This window comes from Etheostoma spectabile, chromosome 8 (genome assembly GCF_008692095.1).
Source record: "Etheostoma spectabile isolate EspeVRDwgs_2016 chromosome 8, UIUC_Espe_1.0, whole genome shotgun sequence".
In the NCBI taxonomy this organism is placed as follows: domain Eukaryota; kingdom Metazoa; phylum Chordata; class Actinopteri; order Perciformes; family Percidae; genus Etheostoma; species Etheostoma spectabile.
Genome location: NC_045740.1, coordinates 31,636,181 through 31,646,064, shown reverse-complemented (window position 1 = coordinate 31,646,064; position 9,884 = coordinate 31,636,181). Strand labels below are relative to the sequence as shown.

The following is a 9,884-nucleotide window of genomic DNA, read 5'->3' as shown; positions in this document are numbered from 1 at the left end:
CGTGTGTGTTAAGAAATGTTATATTTATTGCCCCCCTCCATCTGTTAGAGGAAATTTAAGCCCATGGTTTCACGGTATTGCAATTAGAGCTTTTCAAATGTATAATTTTGAAATGTTTTTTTTTTCCATTGAACACCATGTATTTTGTTTTAAACACACTGCACACTGGCAGAAACTTCATTAGTTCAGTAAATCATCATTCCATCTGTAGCCTGAATCAGAAAAAAACACAAGTGACAAAATAGATGTGACATGGTTGTTTTTCAGTTTCACACATCCAGCTAGCTTTCATCAGGACATGGTCATTTCCCACTCCGACATCTGCAATGCAGGAGAATTCATCCATGCTATACTGTGACTGTTGTCATGATGGAATTCAATGTAATAAAGCAAGGCTGAACAATTTGGGGGGAAAAAAATCGAATAGCCATTTTTCTGCCAGATATTGCAATTACGATTTGATTTGCGATTATTATTTTTAAAAGTATAGCTATAGTTCCTTATTACATGGCTTGGTGGAATTCTTAGGCATTCTGCGGTCTGCTATTTCTTGATGACAGACCGTTGCTAAATATAACACATCGTTGCCATGGACGTAGAAACATATATATATATATATATATACTGTTACAATACAAACCAAATCGGTACCCATGTATCATGAAGGAATCGAATCGGACCAATAAGCCAATAAGCATATCGTCCCAGCCCTAATTAATATACTCACAGACACCATCGGTTTTGTCTGCAGTGCGTGTCCACGCCACCTGCCGGGTCTCCATGATGACCTGGACAGTGAGCCGCTCTGTCTTCTGGCGAAACACCGTCATGACCACGCCCATCTCCAAATCCCGTTTGATCAGGATCTTCTTGTACTCCGTCATCTCGCCCAGTTGCTCCTTGGAAGCCATCTCTGCAGCTGAGACAGGACAGGAGACACAAAGACTTTCATTCACAGGCAACTAACAACTGCACTCTGTGTACTTTACTACGCCCTGCACCACACTGCACCACCCTGCACCCCCCTGCACCACCCTGCAGCACCCTGCTAGCCCCGCTATGCCCTGCTATTATTATTATATTATTCCTAGTCAGCCACAGACAGCCTGGGTCTGTCCCAGGTTTCGGCCTGTAAAATGGAAGTTTTTCCTCGCCACTGTGGCACCAAATGCTTGCTCATGGGAAATTTTCCAAAAAAACACCCTACATCAAGGGTCTTTTTGACAGCCGACCAATGACAGGCAGAGTAGCCAGACCTGTTGTTTTCATAAGAAGAAAATGGAGTCGCAGCCAGGGACCTTGCTTGGTTTTAAGTTTTAACGTTAGCACCGGTCCACATCGCCCTCTACAATGCTGGGGCAGTAGCAACAGAAGACACTCTCGGCTGCTTTCTGGAACCAAAACGCTGCCGGTTTGTTTTTTACTACAGAAGCGCCCTAGTCAACTTTTTCTTGTAAAAGTGTGAACAAAGCCTTAGGCATCATCAGGGTTAAACGTTGGACTTCCCCCGTGTTTCTGTGTGTCTTCTCCAGCTCTGGATCCTCAGATCTGCCATCCACGTTTCCTCACGTACAATACAACAGCAGTATTAATATCACATGCAAATGTTAAGAGCTCCGAAACATATCTTATAGTGATCATGCTCTCGTTCTGCCTCACTTCATTTTGTTATTATCAGACTTGCTTCCCCATAATCCAATATCCAGTACACTGTATTAGTTTATTTCTTTATGGCGTTGAGGAAGTTAGATGAGTATTGGTGGTGATGGTCCCATAGACAACATCATTAGACTGGACAGAACATTGGTTATTAAAAAGCACAACTCTACTGTTGCAGTCCCGCCATCTTACCAGCAAATGTGTCATCCAGTGAGTGGATGACAGTTTGGCTTCCCATGAGCCCGTGCGTTCTAAACAGACCAGGAGTTTAGTGTAAAAGAAAAATAGTGTGGGTGCAGGACGTACTAGTGGAGATGAGGTACAGCATCAAAGGTGAAAATGATACGTCACAATATTTAACTTGCAAATGAATAGAGATCTCAAAACAAAACTGGTAACTACACTATGTTAGGAAATATCAATAAAAATGTACTGTGAACTGTTTTTCTAGGATCTTTCTAGCCTAAATATTCTAAATATTCATTGTGTGCCTTCATCTACACTAAGATATATTACAATGTAACATAATATAATATATTAAAAATAATGTAAAACCTTAAATGTTAAAACTAAAAAGTGTTTCAATTAATGATTAACTGACAGAACTATTCCTCTGTTGTACCTGCTCACACCTAAACCCTGTGGAGGGCACGTCCCCTTTGGGATCACACACACACTCATTTCCTCATACTCATGCTGCAGCAATACATAACCCAAATATAGCCATATATGTTCACGTCACGCATGCAAACGCCCACGTCAGGAAAACCAGTGTTTATATGAAATGAGGATGTGATGATGCACTGTGCTCAATTTCAACATATACACAGTGAAGGAATGCATATGTCCACGCACTTAGCAACTTTCTGGTTAAGGTTAATAAGATCACACTTCATGGGAATTTAATTTGCATTTTTGAAATTGCACTTAAATGGGTCCATGGGCATTAAATGCATCAGACAAAATAAGAAATGTGACAAGAGGCAAACCACTTGTCCGTGGTGAAATCAGCCCGAGGACAGAGGGACAGCTGGGACAGCTGGGACCACACATTGGTCCAGCAAGGACCTTTTTAGATTTTTTAGGCTCAACCAAAAGTTAGTTCTACCACAGCGCTGACTGCAACCCCACCTATTTATATAGATTAGAGTTGCAAGTAAGCTTTGTATTTAACACAATATTCATATGCGTTATTAATATTTACAAATCAAAACAGCTGTAACCTGTTTATTTTGAAGCAACAGGTTATTGAATAGCCATAACAAAAGTATAAGGCTGTTGTGTCTGTCAGTTTGTTATGGCTTCTAATGGCCAAAAACTCTTTGTAGTTCTAATGTTCACCTGTGAGAAAGTTAAAGCAGAGGTCATACTGTGTTCCTCCGGTCCCACCAAACACCGTACAACCGGCGGATGGTACAAGCTCATTTCATCTTAAATGAGTTCACATTCAGGTATGTGGGACAGGCTATGAGGTAAATAATTTGGTTCCAACCCACAGCAACCTGGTTGGCATAAATGTGTTAGCTCTAGAACAAATCAACCAGTAAACCTGGGACTCATGAGGGGCTCCACCCATGGCTGTCAAATTCAGCCAATAAGATGAGCAGCTCTAACCTATAGCGTAACCTCACTACCGAGACTTAAAACTTACGTTAATATCAAACACGTTTGATTTTGTCGGAACATTAAGCCAGGAATAAGAGTTTTATGAGCACCTTCCAGCGAACGACTGAAACGACTGGACTCTACAAGACTCTCAGGAGTTCCTTCCGATATAGGACAGTGGAATCGCTTTAAAAGCCGTTGGGTGTACATGGGTATACATGCAGAAAGATTTCCCCCGATGACATTCCACTTTTTATTATTTTGACGTGATAAACAACACGTCAGTGCATCGACCCGTCAAACACACACTGCATGTAAACGGGAATATCTGTGGAATATTCCTTTTCTTTTAAAGATTAGTTTTAGGGGCTTTTCCCCTCATTAGGGACAGTGGAGAGACAGGAAAGGGGGAGAGAGATGGGGGGGTGACACCCAACAAAGGGCTGCAGGTCGGATTCGAACTTGGGCCAAGATGGGGGGAACGCTCTTATTCCTCTTCATTAGCCATGTAAACAGCTTATTGGAATATGGGCAAAAACGCAATATTTAGTGTATGTAAAGACAGTCGCTGCTTGTCCAGACAACATTTAGAAACTCTGTCTACAAACTACTGCATGCAGACATTCAGACGATGAAATAGCACATTATCAGAAAAAAGGCAGTTTGAGTGCTTACTCTGGGGGAGGAGCATTTTAAACAGCTCCACTTCATTAGATTTGATGCGTTTATAAGGACAACACACATTAATCAACATTTCTGTATATGGATCAAAAGAAGAGACATGTCAAACACATGTAATATTTTATACAATCATTTGCTATCAATACAGATAGAAAAACATCTCATAATTCTATAACCAAGCCCAGCATTTCTTTAAATATTATATTATTATAACCGTCATGAAGGAATTATTGATTTATTCGTATTTGTATTATTAGTATTAGCATTTTACCAAGGTGGACCTAATAAATTGACATCTGTATGTGCAGTATATCACTGAGAAGCTTTATTAAAAACTGAGTAAAATGGTTGTGCATGGAATATGTGTTCCCAGTTATTCATCCTGTATCTGTTATGACTGTTGTATGTAGAAGGGGAGCAGCTAAAGGGGTTTCAAATAAAGGAATCCAAAAATAAAGCAATACCAAGCCCTTTAAGGTTCAAGGGGAACTAGGTAAGGAACATAAAAAATAATAAAAACGTTTTATACATAGATGTATATACATTCATTCATGGTAGAAGTCATGCCATTTCTCCTGTATCTCCATTTGTTTTCTTAACTGTTTTTTTAAGCTTCCAAGCAGAGAACCAGCGCCACACACCAGAGCTGAAGTACTCCGATATACAAGTAAAGGTCTGGAAGTATCATCAGAGGTAAGGGATGAACTAGTAACTAAAGTAACTAGCAACTAAAGTAACTAGTAACTAAAGCTGTCAGATGACTGGAGTGGAGTAACTAAAGTAACTAGTAACTAAAGTAACTAGTAACTAAAACTGTCAGATGAATGTAGTGGAGGGGCTCTATAGAGAAACATGTGGGGGGGGGGGGTGCTCTATAGAGACACCTGTGGGGGGGGTGGGGGCTCCATAGAAAACCTGTAGGGGGGGCTCTATATAAAAACCTGTAGGGGGGACTCTCTATAGAGACACCTGTGGGGGGGCTCCATAAACCTGTAGGGGGGGGGGGGGGGGGGGGGGCTCTATAGAGACACCTGTGGAGACTTGGCATACAGCCCGATCCGGTTATAGTTAGGGCATAAAATTGAATATTGTGAGGGAGTGAGGAGTCGCAGCGTTGCCTAACCCGGCCCACCTGCTTCTCGTCATAGTTGTCAGATTTATCTATCATATAATCAAGAATATAATAAAACTAAAGGGAGACTTGGCATACAGCCCGATCCGGTTGGGGAGAGTTCTAGCCTGACCAGGCTCCTCTCTTTACCCTGTCTCTCTTGGTTTTGTTGTAATAGTTTTAGACAGCTGGGGACTTCTTTTGATACACTGATCTCCTCTCTCCTCTATCTTCCTATCTTTTCATTTATGTGCATCCATGTCCCAGAAATGCCTGTTACTAACCTAGCTCTGGGGAGTCATTCCCCGGAGTCCTTATGTTCTTTTTTCACCAGCATGTTCCCTTGGATCAGAGAGGCTCCAAAATCAGGGTAGCAGCTGTCGCCATGGTCCCGCTACACGTTCTGCGGTGCCAGGTTCATCTGCTACACTCTGCGGTGCCCAGCTACGTCCTGCTACGTCCTGCTACGTCCTGCTACGTCCTGCTGTGCCTTGTAATGCTGCACAGCGTCCTGCTATGCCATGAACTACTACAAAGAACTTCTACAAACTACTAATTTTTTCTATTTTTATTGCCACTCTTCATTCTAACCCCAACCGGCCCGTCAGACACCGCCTACCAAGAGCCTGGGTCTGACCGAGGTTTCTGCCTAAAAGGAAGTTTTTCCTCTCCACTGGGGCCCTGTTGCTGCTCTGGAGGAAACTATTAGAACTGTTGGGTCCTTGTAAATTCTGGAGTGTGGTCTATCTGTAAAGTGTCTTGAGATAACTCTTGTTATGAATTGATACTATAAATAAAATGTAATTGAATTGAAATTGAATTGAACTGTAAGCAAAAAGTGAGAAAACAGCAAAGAAATGGACCAAACTGCATAGCGCCCCTTTAACTACAGTACTGGAGTATCTGCAGCCTACTTAGTTACAGTCCACAAACTGAATAAATGTACTAATACCACACTGTAAAAATACTTACAAGTAAAAGTCCTGCATTGAAAATGTTACTAGAGTAAAAGTATTTAAGTAATCTCAGCAAAATGTACATAAAGTATTAAAAGTAAAAGTACTGAATGAAGAAAAATCCTCCCATTTTAGAAAGTGTAAAGCATCCAAAGAGTTTAATGGTCTGATGATTCGAGCTGGACTGGGGGTCTATGTTGGCTGGTTTACATTCTAGTAATTCAAAAGTGAGAGCGCATTAGTTCCCTCGACCTCTGCCGTTACCATGAGAAGACATAGGGACCATGACAGCCGGTGGACCGACTCCATGCTGAGCCATGGACCCGCCGCCGGTGAAAAGCGGATGTCTCCTCTTCTAATTTAGGTCCCACACGGGCAGTTCAGCACGGAGCCGTGAGACATCAGACATGTGAAGAAAGGAAAAGACTTACCTTACAAGGGACTTCGATATTTTCAGCTCTGCAAAGTTGCCGCTTGTTTCCTATCTGCTCATGATTTGAAAGTCATGAAATGAAGCTGGAGAGGATGTAGAGTGTTGACAAAACGCCAGCCGCAAAACGGTCAGTTCCTCTATCTGTGTGTACAAGGAAGTAAAAGTTAACTTGCATTATAGTCAGAGCCTGCAAGTTCGAAAAAAGGACCGGAAGCACGGACGGTCTCTATGCAAAGTGTGAGAGGCAGCAGACGAAACTGGGAGGCCTTCAAAACTAAAGCTTTATAGATATATATATATATCCTCCCATAAACACATATACAGTACATACATACACATACTTCAGTGGATGACCTGCTCACACACAGACTGACAGAGAGAGAGAGAGACAGACAAACAGACTGCAGAGTGCAGCTTTGGACACAGAGACTCATTAACACATGACAGGTGGTTCTCAAAGTGCGGTAAGGGGACTCCTAACTGTCCCTTAAGGTGGTCCAGAAGGTCCTGAGACTAGCAAAAATGATTTTATTAACTTGAAACAATCAAAGAAATACATTCAAATAAATGAGAACCAAAAAAAAAAATATATATATATATATATATATATATGTTTGTGTGTGTAGTAGGGTGTCCCTGCTCTGTCTCTCTTTTAGCTATGGGGTCCTTGGGCTAAAAAGCGTTTAGAGTATATTTCTGCTACCCTATTGACCTTATTGATACCCATATGAAATAATGAAAGGTGCTTTACAAGTCAAGTTTGACTAATTGATAAATGCTGTTGTTATGAACAGTATTTTATGTGGCTAGGCTAGAATAATAAGTTTAAGAGCATATGAGGTGAAACCGAGCTAAGCACATATTCACGTTTTAGGGAATAAAATAATAAAATCATTTCCATACACAAATAAAGACAAGTCTAAACCTTCTTTATGGAACCATGTCCAGCGTGCTACCGCGTGAGTAGCTGTAAGATTATACCGGAGATTTGCATGGGTAACTTGGCTCCGTCATTTGCATGATAGCAGAACAGAAGAGGACGGGGATCAGCACAAAGTCACCTTTCAGTCTCTGGGCGGGTAGTCAGGATGTCAAATCGGGGATCTGATTATTTACATGTTGATGCCAACGTTTTCCAGCCTGTCTGTCAGACGTGATCACATGAAGACAGAAATGGTCACAGCTCCCTCAACTGAGAAACACAAGTGAAAGTTGAACCTTCTAGACCCCTCTTACTGTAATACAAGCAACACTCGGATACTGTTTTCACTACACACAAACACACACACACACACACACACACACACACATACACACAACATCCTACATCAACTTTAAACACTATATTCAATAACAATAACATTGAAATTGTTGTAGGAGGCAATACGCATAATTCAAACTGCACAATTGTCCAAAATAGCCAGACAGATGCGGTTCCAATGTCTAAATGGTCATTTGTCCTACTACAGTGCTACAGGTACATACTTTTATTACTGGGTCCGAGGACATAAACGCCTCCCCGTGCCTGTGATGTTTTACAGTGCTGTGCAATTGGTCAGCAACTAGTTAAACTTATTAATAATTTGTACCACACTCCCATTGAGTTGGATGCAGTTCCTCAGTCTAAGTTGTATTTGATAAAACTCATTGGCTTACTGCAGTAAGACAACAGAATCACATCTGCATGGACGATACAGGTCTATTACCATGATAATATGAGGCATTCCTCTATTTGTCTTTACAACTCATTTCTCATCTAATGTCTGGGTCATAACACATGAAGCAAGCAACACGCCTTGAACAAAAAAATTAAATAAATAAACCATCCAGTAGCGCCTCCATTCTGTAAAAATGAGTAGTTTGAAGAAGTTGTGTCTCTTGTATTCATGAAGCTTATCCAAAGCTGTCAGTTTGAGGAGGGACAAAGTATTTAGAATCCCTGGTATTTGAATAAACAGTCAATTTCAAGTCTTGTACTGGAGAAATTCCCTGAATAACTCCTAAACTTCTCCGATAGTTAAACAGCTTATGAAGGATCTCATTAGTCACATGTTCGGTGAACTAGTACAGTAGATAGAGAATGACGTGTATGTCACAATTGGTCATCTAAACCTGAAGGTTTGTCAATTTTGCAGCAATAAAATAATCAGTCACACAGCAATTCACAAGTAGGCTTTTCTTAAAATTGCCTTAAAGGGGACATACCATGAAAATGTCCCCTTTCCCAGTGCTGGGCATCCATTTGGATATCTGGAGTGTCTGCCAAGCCACAAACTGTGAAATAAGACAACCCATTGCGTGTTATGTGAGCTGATGAGATTATTTTCTGATCTCATCAGCTCACATTAGCCCCAATTTTTTAAAAAGCATTTACATGTGTAGAAACCCAAAACACAAGTATGATCATGAAAATGAGCATGATATGTCTCCCTTGAGAGGATCTCAACCCCCCCACTACAACCAAGACCCTTTAGGATATTTCCATGTATTCTTGTACTGTTATACATAACTATAAATGGTGTAAATAACTGTTTAGTTGTGCTCACTTTTCTCTTCCTAATACTTCAGTTCGTGGTTTCAATAGAGATGGCCTGTCAATGTGGTTGACTGAGGCAACTGCGGAGAAACAAACTGCTTCCACTGCTCCTTATCTGATGCATTTGTCTGTGGTAAGTCTCGTATATTTGCTTGCTTCGGTCAAACACCAGTGCAGCTTGGATGAGATAAGATTGAACACACCCATGGCACGCTGGTCCCTTACATACTCATGATGAAAGCTGGCTTGAAGCTTTCACACTCGTAGCTTTCAGTTGTGTGTGAATGGGTCACACCAGGCTTTTTAGGCCTCGTTAGCATGGTTTATGTTGTGATGACACCTTCTCTAGCCTGCACCATATTTAACAGCAGCTGCATTTTCTGTGTTGAAGGCTGAAAGGCAGAGAAAGAGAAATCCAATTTGTATACAGGAGACGTCAGGTGCAAGAAATATTGTCCAGCTATGTGAGATGACAAAATCCCAACTTGTGTCAGAACCAGGTGGAACAAGAGCCTGGATGAGTTAAGACTGTTTTGGTTTTGTTGCTCTTCACTGCTCCTAGTCTTCCTCTGGCTCCCTGAGGCCCTGGCTGTGTAGAGTCTTCCCTGCCATCTCCATCATGGCCTGGACCTCTGGATCCATATCCAGGATACTCTTCTTGCCCTTCCCCTCCTCACCCTGAAACACAAAACATACACAAATACCATGGGTTTAATTCTTCATGTTCTAAAGGAAACAGCTGGAATGTAAATGAGGTTCTCTATTTGTGGTACGGTTAATTACATGCCCAATGTGCATGCCAACTAGTCTGGCTATCAGCAGACCAAGCCGAGCTCAGTAGATCTGAGACTGAGCGTTGGTCTGGGGAGTCTGCTCTGTATGAGGAGGGGCCAACAGCCATAG

At 41.5% G+C, this 9,884-nt stretch overlaps 2 protein-coding genes across 5 annotated transcripts in view; both read right to left on the bottom strand.

The window, feature by feature from the left end:
- LOC116693373 (1-phosphatidylinositol 4,5-bisphosphate phosphodiesterase gamma-2) overlaps positions 1-6,677 on the bottom strand; it is a 28,653-nt gene extending 21,976 nt beyond the window's left edge. For 2 of the 3 annotated variants that reach the window (XM_032522297.1, XM_032522298.1), the window contains exons 1-2: positions 6,444-6,676; positions 728-919 (exon numbers count right to left, since the gene is read on the bottom strand). In XM_032522297.1, coding sequence (XP_032378188.1) covers positions 728-911 — 184 coding nt within the window. In that variant the 5' untranslated portion in view covers positions 912-919; positions 6,444-6,676. Of the gene's footprint in view, positions 1-727; positions 920-6,443 lie in introns of all 3 variants that reach the window. The other variant, XR_004332913.1, reaches the window with a different exon arrangement.
- A 676-nt stretch (positions 6,678-7,353) lies between these two features.
- Positions 7,354-9,884, bottom strand: part of LOC116693428 (MTOR-associated protein MEAK7-like) — a 13,836-nt gene continuing 11,305 nt past the window's right edge. For both annotated transcript variants that reach the window (XM_032522412.1, XM_032522413.1), the window contains exon 9: positions 7,354-9,659. In XM_032522412.1, the coding sequence (XP_032378303.1) occupies positions 9,540-9,659 (120 nt within the window). In that variant the 3' untranslated portion in view covers positions 7,354-9,539. The remainder of the gene's footprint in view (positions 9,660-9,884) is intronic.